General features: G+C 44.5%; 2 protein-coding genes across 5 annotated transcripts in view; both read left to right on the top strand.

Annotated features, from left to right (window-relative positions):
- The window catches only part of LOC131483647 (aldo-keto reductase family 1 member C23-like protein), a 133,747-nt gene that overhangs the window by 4,975 nt on the left and 105,177 nt on the right, over window positions 1-23,595 (top strand). The window lies entirely within an intron of this gene.
- TUBAL3 (tubulin alpha like 3) lies at window positions 6,192-22,274 on the top strand. Its single transcript, XM_058682014.1, has 4 exons — window positions 6,192-6,935; window positions 11,286-11,529; window positions 19,163-19,311; window positions 20,876-22,274. The coding sequence occupies exons 1-4, from the start codon at window positions 6,786-6,788 to the stop codon at window positions 21,818-21,820; spliced, it is 1,488 nt and encodes a 495-aa protein (XP_058537997.1). The 5' UTR covers window positions 6,192-6,785; the 3' UTR covers window positions 21,821-22,274.

Raw genomic sequence — 23,595 nt, forward strand, 5'->3', positions numbered from 1 at the left:
ATTCTTTTAAGATTTAGTCTTCTAAGGAATAAAGGAATTACTAAAATAAAAGGAAAAAAAAGGATATGTTTCTTAAATTACATTACAAACGAGATTTTTCTAATTTTGTTCTAATTGCAAATCTTAAGTTAATCATAGCTCTAAGTGAGGTTGAGTATTAAAAACAAAAAATTAGGGGTGCCTGAGTGGCTCAGTCATTTAGGTGTCCAACTCTTGGTTTCAGTTCAGGTTATGATCTCACAGTTTGTGGGTTCGAGCCCCGCATCAGGCTTTGCACTGACAGTGTGGAGCCTGCTTGGGATTCTGTCTCCCTCTCTCTGCCCCTCCCCTACTCATTCATATTCTCTCTCTCTCCCCCCCTCCCCCCTCTCTCTCCTTCTCTCTCAAAATAAATAAACATTAAAAAAAATGAAAAAAAATGTAAAAAATTAAACATACCGAATGTGTCAATGGCCAGAAAAGAGATACTCAGATCTTCTGATTTTCCCTTACCTTGTCTCAAACTAAAAATATCAGGGGCCAAGGGGAGAAATCTGATACAGCAACAAAATAAACAAGATTCTGATTTTATAAAATGGAACAGACTTACTCTTTGTCTTTATTACATGGAATGATCAGAACCCTAAAAATTTGGGGGATTATTGGCAGGTAGAGACAGACAGGATTGGTTTCATGAAGATCAAATTCTGTAACACGTAGAACTCATAAATTCAGGAGAAAACTGCTGGAGAGCACATGATTAAGGGAGCTCCCCAGGCAGAATCAACAGATACAAGGTGTGGAAGGAGTTTGAGTGATTTGTTGGGGTGATTAAATGGGGAGGTACATTTGGAGCAGGGGTGTCAGTTGGCCTCTTCCCCCTCCTCTGCATGTGGAGTACACTTGCCCACAGGCTAATGCAGTGGGGATCCAGGAGCTGGACATACGGAGTAGTGCCTCAGGAAGCTGAATATTCCAGGGAGGATGGGGAACACTAAACCAGAAGAGAGATACCAGCCACTCCGACTGGCGGTACATTCCAACCCTCCCCCTTTATAACTAAAAGCAGGCTGTAGAAAATAGCACAGGCTGGAAAACAGAAGTCTAAGACAAAACTGTGTAAAAGACAAAACAGTGATTGTTAAAAGATTTAAGGAAAACCTTCACAATGAGACAGACCTCAAAATCCTAAAGGGGGAAGAATTAGGACACAAGGAAAGAGAGTAAATAAAGCAAACAGAAGAAGACTTCAAAGGGAAAGGTGAAATGCCAATTCAGCCATGAAAAAAAAAAACACACACTAAAATTCTGGTCATTTAAAATATAAAGTAAACCAAAAGACGTATCAATAGCAAGACCAACACAGATGAAAAGCAAATTAACTGGCCAAAAGTTGTAGCTGAGGAATTTTCCAAGAATATAATGCAGAGAGCCAAGAAAAGGAAAGCATGAAAGAAGTCAAAAGTCAAAAGGGCAGAATTAAAAATTTCAACTTACATCCAACAACAGTTCCAGGAGAGAAAACAGGCAATAAGGAGAGGAGAAAACAAATAAATAAATAAAAAGCTCAGACCCAAGAAAGAATATGACCTGATGATTAGAAGAGTCCTCCAGGTATGGAACGAGGTGATTTAAAGATTGCATATAGATACATCATGGAAATGTTCATGTTAGAAGAAATAAAGAGAAGAAATCATAAAAGCTCTCAGAGAAAAATAGGCTATCTCCAAGGAACAAAGATTCAGAGCAGTGCAATATTTTTCATTGGAAAGAAGGAATAATGGTCAGTATCCTCAGAGTTTTGAGGAAATAAAATTTGGAGCCTAAAATCTCATATTCAAACAAATTGTTATTTAAGGGTGGGGAAAAATGAACACATTTTTGGATATGCAAGAAGCTATCAAATGTACCACTTGCAAAATTGAAAGAATTACTTGCATGTATAATCCAGCAACATGACTAACAAATCCAATAAGAAGGAATAAATGGGATACAGGAAGCAGTAGTGTGTGAAGAAGGCAGTACAATTTCTATTTATGCCTAAATAATTGTTGATGGCTAATGTAAAATATTTATTTTAATGACGCTAAAATTCCAAATATTATCAATTTTGGAAACAGTGGGGGTGAGGATGGGCATTAAAAAGGGAAGATTTGGGGTCCCTGGGTGGCTCAGTGGTTGAGCATCTGACTTCAGCTTAGGTCATGATCTTGCGGTTTCTGAGTTCGAGCCCTACGTCGGGCTCTGTGCTGACGGCTCGGAGCCTGAAGCCTGCTTCGGATTCTGTATCTCCTTCTTTTCTCTCTGCCCCTCCCCTGTTCACACTCTGTCTCTCTCTCCCTTTCTCTCTCAATAAACATTAAAAAATATTAAAAATAAAAGGAGGAAGATTGAAAATGTGTGTGTGTGTGTGTGTGTGCATGTTTTGGGGGCAATTTATTTCTAAAAGACTAAAATATGTAAGATTAAAGTATATACATTAATGTATATAATTAAATTTGCATATTAAATTTTAAAGTAATAGAAGTACTGGAAAATGTGTTACAACTTACAAACCATGAGCGAAAAATTTGTGGTACAAAGAAAATTTAATCAGTCTTTCAAATTGGAGGAAAGTAATAAACAACATAGTCAGTGGAAAACATAAAATAAGACAAGAGTATACCCATGCATGTTGTAATCACAGAAATGTGAATATGCTACATTTTCCCAACGAAAGACAGAGACTCTCACCATTTTTAAAAGAGGTGCATCCACAGCTAGTTTAAAAAGAAGCGATTGGAGTTCCGGCTCCAGTAACAGGATGTGACAAGTTATCGTGACCGCTTTGACCACTAAGTAAAAGAAAACCTGCCCAAATAAAGCACAAAGGAACATACTGAAAGCACCGATTAATAAGATAGTAAAGAATTAGTAGGCCATTTCCTGACGAAATGAGAGAGGTGAGTGGAAGCCAGAAATCCCCTTTGTGTTACGGGTGTTTGCCACACGGGGACACTTCATTCTTCATGGACTCAATGGGCACACGAGGGAGAGCGACCAATGCCCAGGGCCCAATCCAAGACTGTTTCATAGGAGACCCTTCTCCATAAAGTTCAACTCCCCAAATACGTTTAGAATAAGGGTAAACGCACCCCAGCTTCTCAACACCCAAGAGAGACAAGGTGATTTTCCCTGGTGTTGAGCAGAGCAGGGTATTGGGAAGGATTTTATAGCCACAAGCTGGCCTTAGATTACAAAGTAACCCCAAGTTGCTTCCCTTGGATAGTCTGAAAACTAAAACTGGAGTGAATCAATTTAAACAGATGATACCCCCTACATGACTTGAAGAAGGAAATGCAAATCCTCTGGAGAAACGTGTCCATCCCAGACCTCAAAGACTTCAAATAAGTTTTCAAAGAAAACCAGAAGCTCACAGTCAAAAGCAAGCACACAAGGAAAATAAGGCCACTCGTGGTAAGAATCAGAAAAAATAACTGACATGGGCACCTGGGTGGCTCAGTCGGTTAAGCATCCGACTTCGGCTCAGGTCATGATCTCACGGTTTGTGAGTTCAAGCCCCACATCGGGCTCTGTGCTGATGGCTCAGAGCCTGGAGCCTGCTTCAGATTCTGTCTCCCTCTCTCTCTGGCCATTCCCCTCTCGAGCTCTGTCTCTCTCAGAAATAGATAAACATTAAAAAAAAAGAAAAAATAACTGACAAAGGAAAGAGACCTGCAAAGATGTTTGTTTTGTCGAATAATCATGCAGATTAGGAAACATCTACAGTGACTGTGTCTAAACAAATAGAAGACAAGATGGAAAATATCATCACAAAATAGTCAATTACCAAAAAAAAAGTTGGATGCAGCAGATTTGGAAAAAAAAATTCTAGAACAATAATTAAAATTGAAAACTCAGCGTGTGGCCTTAAAAAAAAGATTAGGGAAAGCCAGAGAAAGACAGTGGATGAACAGGAGGATAGCTGGAGAAATTAAGCAGGATGTGGCAGAGAGATACAAAGTGACTGAAAATAGGAGATATTAAGAGATGTATAAGCCACCGTAAAAAACGTCTAACGAGGGGCGCCTGGGTGGCTCGGTCAGTTAAGCTTCCGACTTTGGCTCAGGTGATGATCTCACGGTCCGTGAGTTCAAGCCCCGCGTCAGCCTCTGTGCTGACCGCTCAGAGCCTGGAGCCTGTTTCAGATTCTGTGTCTCCCACTCTCTCTCTGCCCTTCCCCTGTTCATGCTCTGTCTCTCTCTGTCTCAAAAATAAATAAACGTTGGGGCGCCTGGGTGGCGCAGTCGGTTAAGCGTCCGACTTCAGCCAGGTCACGATCTCGCGGTCCGTGAGTTCGAGCCCCGCGTCAGGCTCTGGGCTGATGGCTCGGAGCCTGGAGCCTGTTTCCGGTTCTGTGTCTCCCTCTCTCTCTGCCCCTCCCCCGTTCATGCTATGTCTCTCTCTGTCCCAAAAATAAATAAAAAACGTTGAAAAAAAAAAATTAAAAAAAAAAATAAATAAACGTTAAAAAAAATTAAAAAAAAAAAAACGTCTAATGAAAAGAAGAGGAAGGAGAAAATGGAAAGAAAGCCATATTCAAAAAGATAACGAGAACTCTCTAAAACTTAAGAAAGACATGAATTGACAAATCATTAAGCCCAACAGATCGAAAGTAGGACAAATAAAGAAATCAACATAAAGACACATGATGGTAAAACTAAAGCAACCAAAGACAGAGATAAAAACTCAAACCCAGCCAGAGAGACCTTCAAAGGAATAACATTTGTACGGACAGCTTCTCATAGGCTGTACCAGAAGCCACAAGCCAGTGGATTCAGGGAGAAATACCGACATAGAATTCCGTACCCAGTGAAATACCTTTCAGGAAGGTGGGTGAAATAAAGGTATTTCAGACAAAAGCAAAAAAAAAAAAAAAAAAAAAAAAGAAAAGAAAAAGACTTCACTCAAGGAAATTCTAAAGGACTTACTTCAGGCAGAAGAAGTTTAAAAAAAAAAGTTCTGAAATGGGAGAAGGCATGAAAAGCAAAGAAAATGGTAATATGTGGGGAAGTCTAAAACAAACGTTGATTTTATAAAACAACAGCAATAGTTCCCTGCATGCTTAAATACATTTTGATGGTTCAAAAGAAGATCAGGAAGGATACAAAAGATAACCTAGAAAATGGGGACAAACAAGATAAAGGCCCAAAATAAGATATCTAAACCCAGCTATGTTAGTTATTGCATTAAATGTCGTGCACTACATTCTTCGATTAAAAGATACATAGAGGGATGCCTGGGTGGCTCAGTGGGTTAAGCATCCAATTCTTGATTTCTGCTCAGGTCATGAGCTCATGGTTTGTGGGTTTGAGCCCCACGCCGGGCTCTGTGCAGACAGTGTGGAGCCTGATCAGGATTCTCTCTCTCCATCTCTCTCTGCTCCTCCCTTGTTCACTCTCTCTCTTTCTCTCTCTCTCTCAAAATAAAAAAAAACAAAGATACAGGGGCCCCTGGGTGGCTCAGTCGGTTAAGCGTCCGACTTCAACTCAGGTCACAATCTCGCAGTCCGTGAATTTGAGTCCCGCGTCGGGCTCTGGGCTGATGGCTCAGAGCCTGGAGCCTGCTTCAGATTCTGTGTCTCCCTCTCTCTCTGCCCCTCCCCCGTTCATGCTCTGTCTCTCTCTGTCTCAAAAATAAATAAATGTTAAAAAAATAAATAAAGATACATAGAAAAAAATCAGTTACATTAAGCTTACAAAAGACACATAAAAATATGACAATACCAAAAGGTTTTTAAATTTTTACGAATGTAAAAAGATGGGAAAGACATCATTCAGATACTAACCAAGAAATCTATATTAAAGTAGTAATGTTAACATTCAACAATGAAGGGGCATCTGGGTGGCTCAGTTAGTTAAGTATCTGACTTCGGCTCAGGTCATGATCTCACGGCTCGTGGGTTCTAGCCCTGTGTCGGGTTCTGTGCTAACAGCTCGGAGCCTGGAGCCTGCTTCAGATTCTGTGTCTCCCTCTCTCTGCCCACCCCCGCACTCATGCTCTCATGCTCTCTCACTCACTGTCTCTCAAAAATAAACATTAAAAATTTTTTAAAATATATTCAATAATAAAGACTTTAAGGTAAAATCATTAGTAGACATAGTCATTTTAAAATGATAAAACATTTCAATTCCACAGAAAATATAACAATTTAAAACTTACATGCTCTCAATAACATAGCCTCAAAATATATAAAGCAAAAATTGTCAAAAAATTGTCAGAAAAGAAAAACAGACAAGTCAACAATCATAATGGAAAAATTTAACACATCTTTTTTTTTAATGTTTATTTATTTATTTTGAGAGAAAGTGCAAGTGGGGGAGGTGCAGAGAGAGAGGAGAGAGAGAATCCCCAGCAGGACCCATGCTGTCAGCGCAAAGCCTGACGTGGATCTTGAACCCATGAACTGCAAGATCATGACCTGAGCTGAAGTTGGATGCTTAACCAACAGAGCCACCCAGATGCCCCTGTTTGAATCTTATTTAAGGAGAAGACATTCACATAGTACTTATATACTAGAAAAAGCTATTTTTCTAGCTATTTGCTAATTGCTATTGAAGCAAATTTTACTCATAATCTTTCCCCATCCATGCTTGATACATTCTTAATAGGAGAGGAGGATCTTTTTAAGAAGACATTTGTTATTTTGAACAAAAGTAAGCTTGAGTTGGAAGCAAATTTGGGTAAGCTCCAATTAAGTCATCTGTAGTTGTGCACAGACTCTCCCAGGGTGTTCAGGTCCCACACAGACCCTTTGAGAAAAGAGAATGGAAAGACTGAGGGGAGGCTGGACTCCTTTAAGAGAAGCAGGTGTCTCAGCCCCCAGGTGGAGTCATTTCCTGCCCTGTGATAAAGTCCGCCTGGGTGTGCGCCTCTGTCATTACCGTGGGCCAGTGGGGCACCTCCAGAGCAGCATGGTAAGTGGCTATGGTCCCCTACCTTGTTGTCACTGTCGCTTCGGTGTGGTAGCAAATTTTACCCATCATATTTGGCCCACTTCACTACCAAACCATCCTTAATAAAGTCTTAATACAAAGGAAGGGATTTTAAAGGAGGCCATTTGTTTCTTTCAATAACTGTGTTTGAGGCAGATTTGAATAAGCTCTCATCCCATGCATCTGTAGTTTTGCAGCTTTTAGGAGAAGCTTGGTTGATTTGCAGTTGTTCACTCCTTTTTTCCTTAATTTTTTTTTTTAATTTTATTTGTATTTTGAAAGAGAGAGAGAGAGAGAGGCAGAATCTGAAGCAGGCTCCAGGCTTGGAGCTGTCAGCACAGAGCCTGACATGGGGCTTGAACCCATGAACTGTGAGATCATGACCTGAGCTGAAGTTGGACTGAGCCACCCAGGTGCCCCTGTTCACTGCTCTTAATTGAAGTGCGGAAGCAGGGAGCCCTCCTTCCTTTCGTTCCATGTTTGTTTTAGACCTGGCATGCTGGGTTTTCTGTAGAAATCAAATTGCTTCACTTTTAGGTAGGCTTGTAGAGTTTCTGGGGACTTCAGACCCAGGTCACCATTGCTAAGCTCATAAATGCGTGGCCGGGTAAAGTACACGGACATCTATCTCCTTGTCCTCTCTTGATTTCAGTTCTCGGGGGACAACAATGAACATAGTTACTTATAATTCCTGCCTGGGGATCATCTTTTAAGATCCACTGGCCTTTTAGTATCTTATGTGCCAGTCTCAGTAATTTTTAGTATGTTAGAATTTTGAATTCTTAAATGGAAGCAGCCTTTCATACTGCTTATTCATCTTCGATGTTCTTAGCCCCTTGGACTCTCTCTTCAACACTTTAAGGATGTTTAAGTTGTTTTGTTCTTAGAAATGATGCCTTCCTACGTGGGGGCTCCCTGTGGTCCCAGAAACGTTCTGTGTCTTGACTGAATCACTTTCAATATTCTGGGTGTGTTATTGTATGATATATGTAGTCTTGCAAGGTATTTCTGCTGGGGGAAATGGGTAAGGGGTACACGAGATCTTTATGGTTTCTTACAACCATGTATGAATCTACAACTTGTCTTTATCTCAAAATAAAAAGTGAATTAGAAAATAGTGCCTTCCTAATAAATCAAATAGCCACGGTAGCAGCATTTATGAATGTGCGGTGACTTACCAGTATTGGTATTTGGTGGGCAGTTTACAGTCTTATTTTATAGTGTGACTAATATTTAGCAGATGCTCCAAAAGGAGGGAAAGGCTAAGAGAAGCAGAAGGTATAGATTGCCTTCTGTACTTTGGGACACAGTTATGTCTTGATTGGTCCTTCTTGGGCCAAGTATTCCTGGCGAGTCCCAAAATGACATTATCATGCCTATGTCTGAATCACTTGGGTAACAGACCTTGTGAAGACACTGTTACCTAAATTTAAGGAGCTTTGATCTGATTACAGTAGCTGATGTGCAGAGATCGTTGGAAGCCCAGCAGGTACGGGAGGGATGAGGCTGTGCTTTAAGAGTCTTAGAAGCTGGTTTATGATGGAACATGTTGTTTGATTTTTATATGCCATACAGAGGTGGGAATATTGGTTGGTACTGAGTCAGGTGCTTTATTTATTTATTTTTAATGTTTATTTATTTTTGAGACAGACAGAGAGAGAGACAGAGACAGAGAGAGGGAGAGAGAGGGAGACACAGAATCTGGAGCAGGGTCCAGGCTCTGATCTTTCAGCACAGAGCCTGACCTGGGACTTGAACCCACAAACCGTAAGATTGTGACCTGAGCCGAAGTCAGACACTTCGCTGACTGAGCCACCCAGGCACCCCTAGTGAGGTGCTTTCTAAATTGAGCTCACAGCCTTTGTCACGAGAGACCCGTAGCTGCACAGAGAAGGAACAAGGGGGAGGTGGTATTCAAGCGGTGAACTTGAATCCCTCATAAAGCAGAGAGGGCTGTGTCAGACCTTGTGAATCAAGGAGACAAAGTACACGGGCTTGATGCAGTGGGAACAGGAACAGAGTCCAAGTCTGACTGCAGGGCTGTGATCAGCCAGAGCTCCCTCCCTCCCTCCCTCCCTGGACTGAGTGGTCTTTTTGTCGTTGAGTCTCAGACCTGTCCCATGCCCACTAGCCACCGAAACCCAACAACGTGCAAATCCCCAACTGCTGTCCTTGTGGTTTTCAGGATGTAACTTTTTCTTTCCTTCTCTCAGAGGAGCAAATATTCGTGTCTGCGTAAATTATCAAGAAAGTTAGTTGGTGGCCTTTAAGAACAAGATGTGAATGGTGATTTAAAAGTAGGAGGGAGAGTAGAGGCCAATGGGGGTGGTAGAAAACAGTAGACTTTACACAAGAAAAATAATCACTGTCCAGACACAACTGCTGTTAATATTTAATGTTTTTTGCATTTTTAAAGATCCTTTTTGGGGCATCTGGGTGGCTCAGTTGGTTAAGCGTTCGACTCTTGATTTCGGCTTAGGTCATGATCTCACTGTTTGTCGGCTCGAGCCCCGTGTCTGGCTGTGTGCTGTCGGTGCAGATCCTGCTTGGGATTCTTCCTCTCTCTCTGCCCCTCCCCCACCTGCGCTCTCTCTGTCTCTCAAAATAAATAAATTAAAAACTTAAAACAATATCTTTCTATGCTTACTTTCTAATGTATTTGATATCATACTTTGTATACAACTATACAACTTACATACTTTTTTACTTGATAATTTATCATAGGCATTTCCCATGTCAAAAATATTCAAGGGTTACTTAACCCTTTCTAAAATGCCCAACGATACATGAATGTAGACTGGTTCTTGATTTTCACTTTTGAAATAATGCTGTGAGTGCCAGTGTGCCTAAATCTTTGTATTTGAGACTCTTTTCTTAATAATCCTATCTTAATCTTAATCTATGTATGTCATTTGCCTATTTACCTACTAGGTATCATAAGTGGGTTTTTTTTTTTTTTTAAGATTTTATTTTGGGGATGGGTGCACCAGGGTGGCTCAGTTGGTTGAGCATCTGACTCGTGATTTTGGCTCAGGTCATGATTCCAGGGTCATTAGATCGAGCCCTACATTGGGCTGTGTGCTGGTCGTGGAGCCTGCTTGGGATTTTCTCTCTCTCCTCCTCTGACCCTCTCCCCCACTTGCGTGCATACTCTCTCTCAAATTAAAGAAAAAAAAGAATTAAATACATACAAATAAAAATAAACTATTTTATGCAAACAAATGGTTAGCTCTCCAACATGTATTAATAGGTAAAAAAGAAACCCGATGTATAGTAACATGTATGTTACGCTTCTGAGTGTTTTTAAGTATGTATGTGTATATGTGGGAAATTTCCAGAAGTATAAACAAAAAAATTACTTTTATGGAGTATACCTTATACTAGGGTTTTGAGGTGTTTTTTAAAATTTTGTTGTGGTAAATTATATATAACATAAAACAAAATGAAATGAAATAAAATAAATAAAATAAAATAAAATAAAATAAAATAAAATAAAATAAAATAAAAAACTATTGAACTCTAGGGAAAAAAGATTTTATTTTAAAGTAACCTCTACCCTCCACGTGAGGCTCAAACTCACAACCCCAAGATTGAGAGTCACGTGCTCTACTGACTGAGCCAGCCAGGCACCCCACAAGTGTTTTTTTTTTTCAATTAATGTATATAAAATTGCCTTATCTATAGCCCTTAATGTGAAGGACTATATGTAAGTTATTTTTTACATACATCAACATTTTTGTTTGTTTATTACAGTATTGAGTCTAAACATTTCTGGGTTGTTAAATCCCTTACATGTAAGTTTCCTTGGTAAATTTTCCACTACTTTTATGCTTAGAACATCCTTCCTTATTCAGAGCACATCTGAATAGTAAATATAAAATTTCAAGATATGAAAAGGTAGCACTTTAAAATGCACTGGGTCTTAATACGTGTCAAGGTTATAAATTGATTTTTGAGGGGGCGGGGTTTATTCCTTTCCAGTAACTAGCAGCTATTTTTCTGGGTGAGGCAGCTTGATTTTATACATATATGGTATTTAACATGTATATAGCCTTACCTCATTCTTAGCCCCATTGCACAATAGGCGCTTAAATTACATTGTTGAAAGAAACCTTTTAGTGAAATTGGAGTCCATGGTTTAATTGTTCCTAAAGCTTACCTGCAGCCTGGTTTTTGCTTTCTGTGAGACTCTTTTCATTAGCTTTATAATACATTTCTGTTGCTGGCTTCAGCTAGTTGGTTTCTCTCAATTGTGAGCAGAATTACTGAGGGACAGAGCGTGTGTTACCTAAGAAGGCCTGCTTCGTTCTAACTTACTATGGCTTATTTCAGAGGGAGTGCCTTTCCATTCACATTGGCCAAGCTGGCATCCAGATTGGGGATGCTTGCTGGGAACTCTACTGCCTGGAACATGGAATCCAGCCAGACGGCGTTGTTCTCGACAGTAAAAAGGATCAGGTGGAGAATGCTAAAATGGAGCATATGGGTGCGTCTTGCAATACCTTCTTTAGTGAGACCAGAGCCGGGAAGCACGTGCCCAGAGCCCTCTTCACGGACCTGGAGCCAACTGTTATAGGTAATGTGGGGCTGGCATTCTAGTGTGCTTAACCAGGTCCACAACCACAGCAAACAAACCTAGTACGAGTGCCTGGGATCATCAGATTACACTGGATCTATCTCAACAGGATCATAGGGACCCTTTTTAAATTTAGAAGGTCACTCATGACCACGTAAGGTGATCAGCATGAAACATACCCAGAGGGCATGCTAGCTTAGCTCTCTTTTCCTATGTGATAAAACACATTCGAACCTTGTGAGTTTCTCCACACACATCTGTTGTAGCAGAAGATCAGATCTTTTCCTGGATTGGAAAGCCAGTTGCTAGAAGCTTCTGACAAAGAATCTGAAATTTGGCATGACCCGAACATGATTCCAAAGAGGCAAGGAGCCAAATAAATCTTCTAATTGTGGGGGAAGTGAATACAATATTATGATTATTAATGGAAGATTTGAGTAAGCACTTGAAATGGGTCTACAGAAATGCTGGGGGGAGGAAGGGGTCTTATTGACTTGGAAAGGCTGGAGAGGAGGGTGGATTTGGGTTTGGTATTATGCATCAATTATTTACTGCTGTGTAATAAACTGCCTCCAAAATTAGTGGTTTGAAACAATAATGATCACTATTTTGTCCATGACTCTACAGTTTGGACGGGACTCAGAGGGCAGTGCTCCTCTCTGCTCTATAGGGTGTCCTAAGGAGGCTCAAGTGGGAGCTGGAGTATCCACTTTGAAGAATTCTTTTTTTATTTTTTTTTAATGTTTATTTATTTTTGAGAGAGAGAGAGAGAGAGAGAGGGGGAGGGAGGGTCAGAGAGAGAGGGAGACACAGTATCCGAGGCAGGCTCCAGGCTCCGAGCTGTCAGCACAGAGCCCGACGCGGGGCTCGAACTCACGAACCGTGAGATCATGACCCGAGCCGAAGTCGGACGCTCAACCGACTGAGCCACCCCGGCGCCCCTGGAGGATCCACTTTGGAAGTGTTTCACCCTCATGGCTGGCAAGTTGGTGCTGGCTTGTTGGCTAAGAGCTGGGTCAGGGCTGTGGGGGCCACAGGCCTCCCCGCGGGCTGCCGAGACTTCCTCACAGCACGGCAGCGGGGTTCCAAGAGCAAGCATCCCAGGAGCACAAGGCTGAAGTCCATGGCATTTTAATACTCTAGGCTTGGAAGGGTGTTGACCTGCTGTTGTTCGCTGGGTCAAGGCCATTACAAACAGAGATCCACCGAGGAAGGGAATATAAGACCTCACCTCTTGATGCACCAAGAGCGAGGTCTGAGAAGCACACGTGAGATGAGAAACACTCTGGTGGCCATCCTTGGAAAATGCAGTCTGTACGTGCTGGATTAGAGTTCATTTCCTGATCAGAACGATGTCAGATCAAGTATCACACTGAAGGTTGATTGGTGCCCGTGGGAAGCAGAAGCTGGAAAGGGTTATTATGAGGGAAACATGAGAACCGCTGAAGCCAGGATGCCTGCAGACAGATTCAGTATTTGCTAGACGTGAAAGAATTAAAAATAGGAAATAGCGGTGGCTTCAAGAACAGGCGAAGCTAGTCTGAGGCTAAGAGAGGCAGTTATGTTGTATTTGGACTCTGAGTTATCAGTGCCCGAAGAGAATATCTGAATTTTTGTTTCTGACAAGTGGGACTTTGCAGCCATGAGCTTCAGTTGCAGTCTGGTATCCCCGAAACCCGGACAGAGTGGAATATGTCCCCAGAGGACTGTGGTAAATGTAACTAAAGAAGCAACGTGAGAGGCCACATCTCAGAATTATGAATATTGTAGCAGGTATTTTAACTTGTGCCAATCCGAAGACGCTGGGCCAGTTGGAGGTTTAAGACCTGGGATCAGGAGCTGAGCAAGTCAGGGAAGAGCTAGGAGGCAGGAAGAAACCAGAAGAAATTCCCCAGTCCTCTGGAATATAGCATAAAGAGAGGGTCCGGAGCTGGCCCAAACAAAGAGGTGTATGCTCCGGCTTGGAGGAGAAGGTGCTGATTTTCCTTGTTCTCTTCAGCAACTAAGAGAGCCTCATACGTGTGAGGCACTGTCCTTGACATTTGAGGTGTATGTAGTCGTACTCTTCATGGAGCCCATATTCTAGTGGCGGGCAGTTCTATAAAAACCAAATAGTGTGCCTGATGGTGATCGGTGGATGGGGAAAAATAAGGCAGAGCCGTAAGGGTAGGGAATGTTGTCCAAGTGGTGGGAGGTGCTTTTTCTAAAAGAATGTCAAGGAAGGCCTTGAAGAGAGGGCGAGCTGAAGGAAGAGAGGGCGAGAGCCTCACCTCTCTGGAAGAGATCAGAAAAGACTTGATGGGCAAAGTGATAGTCCATCTGAATCTTGAAGATGGGGTAAGAGGACTTTTAACAGTTCACAGATGAAAGAGAATGGAAAACACGAGCAAAGACACACTCAGACACCTGTGAATATTGTTTCTGCTTGAAAATGGAGAGGATGTGGATATAGTGGAGTCACAGAAGACTTAAACTGGCATGGAGGCAGACTATGGAATTTCCTTGAATAATATGTGTGGTATGAGTCTGATGGGAAATAAAAAGACTTAGAGCAAGGGAATGGCAGATTTAGAACTATACTTCAGTAATATTAATCACAGAGATGTATTCATTCCTGTACTCAATATTTCTTTAGCACCTGCTCTGTGCCAAGTACTGATCTAGAAAGAGAGTAGATTAAGTTACAAGATTTTTGTGTTGGATGGACTGGAATGGAGAATACCAATTTGAGAGGGGTCTAAACAGTAGAGGATTGAGGCGCCTGGGTGACTCAATCAGTTAAGCATCTCACTCTCTCAATTTCAGCTCAGGTCATGATCTCATGGTTCGTGGGTTCAAGCCTCGTGTCAGACTCTGTGCTGACAGCACAGAGCCTGCTTGGGATTCTTTCTTTCTGCCTCTCCCCTGCTTGTGCGCTGTCTCTCTCTCTCTCTCTCTCTCTCTCTCTCTCAAAATAAGTAAGTAAACTTTAAAAAAAATAAAAAAAGAAACAAGAATGGATCATTTGCCAATGGATGTTCTTGAGAGAATTCAGGGGTGTCTCCCAGATTTCGCTGTTTCAATAATGGGGTTGAGAAATGAGGCATGAATTCCAGAAGGCGACCTAGTTTTGGGCATGAGGAATTTGAAGGGTCTGCAGGTTGGTCCCTTCCCCTTAGAAGATGGGGAACCAGAGGTGTTCAGTGAAAAGTTACCCGATAGAGTTAGTACTAAAAAGCTGTGAAAGTGGCTGATGTTCTCCAAAGCCAGCCTGAATGGTTTTGAGTAAAGGAAAGGTAAGTTTAGGTTGTGTTTGTGGAGTAGAATTCTACTAAAGATATTCATAGGCAGAACAAGGGAGAGAGGGGAGGGAGGGATGGTTCAGAGTGGGTGAGGGGCCCCATGACTGAGAGGGTGGTCGTTCTTCTCCTCCTTCCCTCTCTTCTCTGGGGTAGTGACCAAGGATTTTGTGACGGGGAGGAAGGTGCTCATTGAGGAGTTCTGATTGGAATAATGGGGTGATGGTGTGTGAGACCTTGGAGATAGGAGTAGAGATTTAAGACACGTTTGGAGAGGAGGACAGAGGGTCAAGTGACGTGTGAGGAGTGTGCCAAGTGTGAGTCTGAAGTGGCCGAGAGCAAAGCTGGGGTGGATGGTGCCCGTGAGGTGGGGACCAGGCGAGGAGGGATTTGGGGCGGGCGGCAAGCCTCTGGCTCTGATCACCCGTCGCAGGGCCAGGCTGTGTAAGCAGACCCGTGAAAGTAACATGAAGGGAGGAGGAGTGGGAAAAGAAACTACCGGGAGCACAAGGTCGTGGTGAGAAGGAATTTAGCAAAATTCAATGAACATTCATCCATCTAGGTAATGGGAGTAGACAGATGAATGAATATTGATCCCTTCCCTGCTGCCGTCCTAGTGAGTTCAGGCTGTTGTGACAAGATATCGTAGACTAGGGGTTAAACGGTGGAAATTTATTTCTCGCTGTTGTGGAGGCTGGAAGTTCAAGACCAGGGTGGGAGCGTGGTCGGTGTCTGATGAGCGCTGTCTTCTGGCTTCGCAGATGGCCACCTTCTTGCCATGTCCTCATATAGCAGAGAGAGAGATCCGCTCTCTGTCCTCTGACGAGGGCACTAACCCCATTCACGAGGGCCCCACCCCCATGGCCCGGTGACCTCCCCACACCATCACACCGGGGGTTAGGGCTTCAACACCTATTCAAGACAGATCTTGGGGAGACACGAACATTCAGTCCATAGCAGTACCATGTATCAGTGAGGAACTGCACGGATATTTTCCTATAATCCCTTTAGTATTCTGTCAGGAAACCTTGTTATCCTCAGTTAACAGATGAAGCCGCCCAGTCTTGGGCAGGTTCTGGAACTTGCCTTAGATCGTTGAACTTTTGAGGGTAGAACTGGGTTTGACCCCAGATTTGCATACTAATAAGAGCCATTCTCTTTTTTTTTTTTTTTTTTAATTTTTTTAATTTTTTAATTTTTATTTTTTTCAATATATGAAGTTTATTGTCACATTGGTTTCCATACAACACCCAGTGCTTATCCCAGCAGGTGCCCTCCTCAATGCCCATCACCCACCCTCCCCTCCCTCCCACCCCCATCAACCCTCAGTTTGTTCTCAGTTTTTAAGAGTCTCTTATGCTTTGAAGAGCCATTCTCTTTTAACAACAACAACAACAACAACAACGAAACAGCATAAGCTAGTGGAGAAGACAATGTAAATGGTGGTAGCAACACGAACACCTGTGTTAAGCTGAACCATATAAAGTTGCCAGCGGTTGATTCTTTTTTATCTAAAAAATGTCAGTGTTGTACGATGCCACCTAGTAACAATAGAAGTGTCTGCAAGGTGCAGAGGTATCCCCGAGGAAGGGACAAGTAACTAGAGAGCCATCCAACGTCTTCTCCTGAGGGAGCAGCACTGGCAGATTCACAGAGGCCTGGAGGAACCTGCACGTGACACAGGAGTTCCGTGTGGCAGGAACTTGGGGCCGGGTAGGGGGGCAGTGGTACAGAAAGACCATCGGGCTGGGTCGTGGGCTAGGAGGTGTGGTTGGAGAAAGGCTTTGGCAACTTTAAGATTTTGGGGGAGACAGTTGTAAGGATTTCAGGTGGAGTGGGGCCGAACAGCTTTGGAAGTAAGGAAGCAAGGAATGTCAAATCATCCTTTTTAAAAACCACTTCACTTCCTGAGGGTGCTGGTTAGGTAAAGACGCTGGGCCAGATCACTCGTGTCTCTGAGCAAAGTGGAAAAGGTGCCAGGAAGGGAGCGGACAGTTTGGGTGTGCTCACGAATGGCAGTGCTATAATCACTGATCTCTGGAAAAGTCGATTTTACTGAAAGAATTTATGGAACTACCTTCAGAATCCCAACTGGACATTATCATGAAGAACCGGGCTTCCAGAATGCCATAAATTCCCTTCTTAGGCTGAATTCAGCCTTAGACTTTTAGGTGAAAAGCAGAGTCCACCCAGAATTATATGCCCACTTCTATCTTGTTTATAAGTATCTTCTAAAAACCTTAACTTTGGGTTTTTTGTTTGTTTGTTTTTGGTGTGCGTATGTTAAAACTCATTTAAATAAATTTTGGTAGATTTAACTATTTGGGGGTGTACAAAATTGTGGTTTAGAAATTCATGGTGATGTGCAGGGGAACAAGGTGCGTTGAGAGAGCCATCTTGTTCTTAGACATTGGCTCATTTCCTCTTAGGCAGTGATCTTCTGAAATGAACTATAGGTATCTGGTGATGGGACCAATGTGGTATTTGCATAAATACATGTCCTGAGCTAATTGTATCATCATTTAAAAAAATTTTTTTAATGTTTTTATTTTTTTTATAATTTTTTTTCAATTTTTTTCAATTTTTTTTGTCAATTTTTGAGACAGAGAGAGACAGAGCATGAATGGGGGAGGGTCAGAGAGAGAGGGAGACACAGAATCCAAAACAGGCTCCAGGCCCTGAGCTGTCCGCACAGAGCCCGACGCGGGGCTCCAACTCACGGACTGCGAGATCATGACCTGAGCTGAAGTCGCACGCTCAACCGACTGAGCCACCCAGGCGCCCCAATGTTTTTATTTTTGAGAGAGAGAGAGAGAAGACAGAGCACGAGCGGGGCAGGGGCAGAGAGAGAGGAAGACACAGAATCGGAAGCAGGCTCCAGGCTTCCAGCTGTCAGCGCAGAGCCCGATGCCAGGCTCGAACCCGTCAACCGCGAGATCATGACCTGAGCCGAGGTCGGGAGCTCAACCGACTGAGCCCAGGCGCCCTGTATCATTATTATTTATAATGGTTTCCTGTGGGCCATGCGTTGTGCCCTGTGATCTCATTTAATCCTTGTAACAGTTCAATGGGGCAGGTCTTGTTATTATCCGTGTTTGTGAGATGCGACAGTGGAGGCTTAGGGATGGTAAGTGACTGCCCCGTAGCTGAATGGGGAAGGAGAACCTGAATGCAGGAATCGGATTCTTGGACACACGCCCTTGCTGCCATGCAGTGTCCCGCCGTAACCAGGGCAGCGTCCCCAGAGCCTGCTTAGCCCTCCAACATAATTCTTCAGGAAGCGCGCTATGTAGATGGTTCTAAATTTGGGGAGCGGGACATGGACCTGGGACACATGTGTCTTGGTATTTCCTCATGCTGCCCAGGTTTCTAAAAGGCAACAAAAGTAGGCAGGAGTTGCGCTTGGTTGTACTGAAGATTGCCAGTATCGTAACCCGTTTCCCTGTTTTAGGCATTTATGTTAACTGCATTTGAGTTGTGTGAGTGTTTGAGTTGGCCACACCTTCCTTGTTAAAGCCTCTTTCCTTGCATACTACTAATGATTTAGATTGCTACGCTTTTCCTTGCTTTGCTGGCACGCAGTTGGCCATTTGTGGATAGAGGTACTTGGCCTTGAAATGCCAGCGTGATGCCAGGGTGTGTGATGGGTGTGAATAGTGTCTCTTAAATATCTGTGTCCACCTAGAACCTCAGAATGTGACTTCATTTGGAAATAAGGTCTTTGCAGCTGTACTGAGTTAAGATGGGGTTACACTGGATGGGGGTTGGCCCTACATCCCACGGTCTGCGTCCTTATGGGAAGAAGAGGGGACACGGCAGGGGGAATGGCACGTGTGACAGAGGCAGGCACTGGGGTCATGCAGGTACACTCAGAGGAACTCCCCAAACTGGCAGAGGTCACCAGAAGCCAGAAGAGTGGCATGGGACAGCCTCTCCCTGTCACCTCCGAAAAGGACCAGCACTGCTAACACCCTGATGTGCGACTTCCTGAGCTGTGAGAGAACAGATTTCTCTCGTCTGAAGCCACCCAATTTGTTGTCATTTGTCACGGCAGCCCTAAGGAACTGATGAAGGGTGTGTGATAGGGAAACATACTTTCTGCTTATCTGAGAATAATGATACCCGTCCCTAGACTAAGGAAGGGTGATTCCGTGGTTTCAGGCCATTTGTCCACCACACGGGAGGATGGAGCAATCGGGATCCTGGGCCGTGCAAGAATTCGGAGCAGGGCATGCTGACCTCGTCTCCCCCTGCCCCTGGGAGCACGCTGACCTCGTGTCCCCCTGCAGATGAGAGCGTGCCCACCTCGTCTCCCCCTGCAGATGGGAGCGCGCTGACCTCGTCTCTCCCTGCAGATGGGATCCGAGCCGGCCAGCAGCGCTCGCTCTTCCCCCCGGAGCAGCTCGTCAGCGGGAAGGAAGACGCGGCAAACAACTACGCCCGAGGCCGCTACTCTGTCGGCATGGGCATCATCGACCTCGTGCTGGAGAGGATCCGAAAGCTGGCAAGTGGCTCCCCTCTCCCTAGACAGGTGCCCCGGTGCCTGGGCCCCACCTCCCAAGGGACTGGCATTTTCTAGCACAGGCATCACGGCACCCAGCCTCTCCCCTTGGAGCCTCCTGCGGATGCGCAAAGTCGAGAAGCCACTGTATGTTGGTTCTGGTTACGCTTTGTTCTGTAGGAAGGGCTGAAGAGACCTTTACCCTTGTTATATATAGCCCCATCCACCCTTTTTGGGGTTTTGTTTTTTTTTTAGATTTATGGGGAAATGTTTTATTTTTCCCCCACTGCTTTATTGAGGTCTAACTGACACGCAACATTGTGTAAATTCAAGGTGTACATGTGATGATTTTATACACCTGTCCTGTACAGCGATTGCGGGAATATGGTTAACGTGTGTGCGTGTGGTAAGAGCGTTTAAGATCTCTCTTAACAACTTCCTTTTTTTATTTTAGTTTTTTTTTAATGCGTCTTTATTTTTGAGAGGGAGAAGAGAGTGCGAGGGAGGGAGGGGCAGAGAGAGAGGGAGACACAGAATCTGAAGCAGGCTCCAGAGCCCAACGTGGGGCTTGAACCCGTGACCGCGGGAGATCATGACCTGAGCTGAAGTCGGTCGCTCAACTGACGGAGCCACCCAGGCCCCCCATTTCTTAGCAGCTTTCAAGCATACAATACAGTATTGTGGACTAGAGTCACCATGCTGCCCCGCTAGATCCCCAGAACTCATTCACTTTCTAACTGAAAGTTTCTGCCCTGCAACCGTTGACTCCGGGTTGCCCCCACCCACAGCCCCTGGCAGACACTGTTCTTTCCCTTTTTATGAGTTTGATCCATGCATACAAATGGGATGATACAGTATCTGGCTTTCTATGTCTGACTTCCCTCACTTAGCGTAATGCCCTTAACATCCATCCGTGCTGTACAAATGGCAGGAGGTCCTTCTTTTTAAGGATTAGCCCCCTTCCACTCTTGCTTCTGCCCAACTCGTGGCTTATCTTGTTATCACAGACTTCCAAAGCATCTGGACACTCGTCCTTTTCCAGTAGCATCCCACTATTTGTGAAGTTAACAAGAGGCGTATCCTACCTGGAGATGAGTTACCCTACTTACGAACAGTCAGTTCCTCGGGGATCTGGAGAATCCTTTGTCTAGGACCTGTTTCGGTGTTTGACATAATCCTTAAGTAATGCGATGCCTTTTACACCCACAGAGTAGACTGGGTATAGAGCTGATAAGTACTTCATCTACTGGCGGAGGGGAAGGGATCTGTTGCTTCAGTATTTTGCCAGTCATTTTCTTGTCTTTGTTACTGATAAAGACCTTGCTTTAGATCACATGCAGATAAATCCGTGGAGGGCAGCTAACGACAGGTGGATGTTCAGGTTTTGCCTACAGTAAAATTCTAAAGCGCTTCCCCTACTCCTCGCGCTCGCATGTGTTACCGTGGCGTTGATCACGGTTGACCAGTCCTTTGTGAAGGTTTTGCTTGTTCGGGGGAGCTTGTAGTGTCCCCTCTCACTGCTTCTGGCTTCGTTGGGCCCATTCTCACGTCTCCTTTACTTCCCCAGGCGGAGCACTGCAATGGGCTTCAGGGATTTTTGATTTTCCGGAGCTTTGGAGGAGGGACTGGATCGGGATTTACATCTCTCTTAATGGAGAGGCTCGCGGCAGAATATAGCAGGAAGACAAAGCTGGAGTTCTCGGTCTATCCGGCCCCCAGGATCTCCACTGCTGTCGTAGAACCTTACAACTGCCTCCTCACCACCCACTCCACCCTGGAGCACTTGGACTGCACCTTCATGGTGGACAACGAGGCCGTCTATGACATCTGCCACCACAAACTCGGTGCCGAACGCCCCTCTTATGCCAACATTAATAGGCTGATAGGTCAGGCGGTCTCTTCCATTACTGCTTCCCTCCGGTTTGAAGGGCCCTTGAATGTGGACCTGACTGAATTCCAGACCAACCTCGTACCGTATCCGAGAATACATTTCCCCGTGACAGCCTTTGCCCCCATCGTCTCTGCCGACAGCGCCTACCACGAGGAGCTCTCCGTGTCCGACATCACCGCTGCTTGCTTTGACTTCTCCAATCAGCTGATCAAGTGCGACCCTCGGCTGGGGAAGTACATGGCCTGCTGCCTCCTCTACAGAGGGGACGTGGTCCCTAAAGATGTGAATGCAGCCATTGCGGCCACGAAGCTGAGGAGCTCTGTGCAGTTCGTAGACTGGTGTCCAACCGGTTTCAAGGTGGGCATCAACAGCCAGCCACCCACGGTGACGCCAGGAGGGGACCTGGCCAAGGCCCGGCGGGCTGTGTGCATGTTGAGCAACACCACGGCGGTCGTGGAGGCCTGGGCCCGCCTGGACCGCAAGTTCGACCTCATGTACGCCAAGAGGGCGTTTTTACACTGGTACGTCGGAGAAGGCATGGACGAAGGCGAGTTCTTAGAGGCCAGGAAAGACTTGGCAGCCCTGGAGAAGGATTACGAAGAAGTGGGGCAAAGTCCCTGAGGCAAATGTGGCCGGTGAGGATGAAGACTCCATCAAAGCCCGTGCTTTCTTTTCAGGACACTATTTACGCCTCGCGGGTAGATGTCCCCATTAGAAGAAACTGGAAACCGAATCAAGCAAGACCCAGAGTTCCACACTAGATGAGATGGCTCGGTTCCAACAATGGCTCAGATTTCCTTGTCTGTAGTGGAGTTCAGCACGGCTCCCTTGAACCTTTCAGGTTTGGGGTCCTTAGAGCTACTGGATCACATCTATGTTTCTTTCCTTCTTTTTTTTTTCTCATAATGGAAACCTAGCTCTATTCTTGGCTTTTGCAACGAAAGACCATGAACCCCTAAAGTCAGTGCTCTTGCTTTCCCTTTCCTGAGGTGTAAAACAGCACATGTTAATTATTACTGTTATTTCCCCCGTGCCTATATTTTGTACGTTGATTAAATAATGAATATTTTCAGTATCATTCTTTTCTTTCTTCCAAATGTGGGCCTTAACGTCTCAGTTTGCTGTTTACACAAACAAACCAGTAGCAAGAATATTCTTGGGTCTTTCAAACATTTTTTTTTAACGTTGATTTATTTTTGAAGGAGAGAGAGACAGAGCGTGAGGAGGGAAGGGCAGAGAGAGGGGGGAGACACAGAATCCGAAGCAGGCTCCAGGTCTGAGCTGTCAGCACAGAGCCCGACACAGGGCTTGAACCCGTAAACCACAAGATCATGACCTGAGCCGAAGTCGAAGGCTTAACCCACTGAGCCACCCAGGCACCCCGGGTCTTTCAAACATTTGCATCTGTGATCCTGTGGGTCAGAAGGTGAAAGTGAGCTCCCTCGGCTCCCCATCCTTGAAGAGATGTTCTCGAAGTGTGGCTGGCAGAGCCCCGCATCAGACCCAGTTGAGAGGTTTGGGGGAAAAAATGCATAATCTTGAGCTTCGCTGTGGACTTGCTGGGTGAGAAGCCCTGGGGACTGGAGAGGGCGTGATGACCCAAGAGTTGGAAGTTAAAAAAACAAAAAACAAAAAACACGTAATGGAATTCATTTTTGGTACTAAATTATCCCACTTTCAAATCAGCTATAACTCAAAATGGAAAAAATAGCTATAAATGCAGTAAAACCATCAGCCACTTTTTTTTTTTTTATAATTCACGATATTTAGTCTGCCTAATTGTTGGAAGGTGAACTAGATACTGCAAAGTCTTGCTCTTGAGCTGATGGTAGTTTCCAGGTGCCTCCATCAGCTGTGGTGTTTACCTTACAGCCCTGGTCCTCCTGTGTCCTCTCTTGGCCTCAGCGTGGTCAGGGCTTTTGGTTCGGGCAGATACTCTGAGGGTAATAGATGCCAAAGCCTTGGCTGAAGGCGTAAAGTCGGGTGTCCTGTTGAGAGGTTTGCCAAACTGCTGCATTCCCATCTCCTTGCCTAAGCCAAGACCCAGAATGGCCCCTCCACCTTTACTGGTTTCCTGGTCGATGCTTTTAGGTACTGACCTCACCGCCCTGGGATGTGGCCTTCAGGAGCTCCATTCGCACGATGGACCGTTTTGCCTGCTTTCCGCTCACACGTTGCCACCACGGAGGCCAGTGAGCACAGTTTGGTGCAAATGATGTCTCCACGCCTTAAGACATGCCTGTCTGTCAAGATACGGTTTTCCCCCAGCCCAGCCATCAGTGAGTTTTTGCTCAGTCCTCAAGTCTCTGAGCATTTGGCTGGATCCGCTTCGGACTCTACTTCCGAGGCCCCCTGCCAAGGGCTGAGCCTCCACTGATACTAAAACGACTTCGTAC

Source organism: Neofelis nebulosa, chromosome 8 (assembly GCF_028018385.1).
Source record: "Neofelis nebulosa isolate mNeoNeb1 chromosome 8, mNeoNeb1.pri, whole genome shotgun sequence".
Lineage (NCBI taxonomy): Eukaryota > Metazoa > Chordata > Mammalia > Carnivora > Felidae > Neofelis > Neofelis nebulosa.

What these genes read in the sequence shown, in the direction of transcription:
- TUBAL3 (XM_058682014.1), top strand. Translation starts at nt 6,786, where the DNA reads ATGGAAAGACTGAGGGGAGGCTGGACTCCTTTAAGAGAAGCAGGTGTC. An exon ending in CCTGGAGCCAACTGTTATAG is followed by an intron (nt 11,530 to 19,162) that starts GTAATGTGGGGC and finishes CTCTCCCTGCAG; the next exon opens with ATGGGATCCGAGCCGGCCAG. An exon ending in TGGAGAGGATCCGAAAGCTG is followed by an intron (nt 19,312 to 20,875) that starts GCAAGTGGCTCC and finishes TTACTTCCCCAG; the next exon opens with GCGGAGCACTGCAATGGGCT.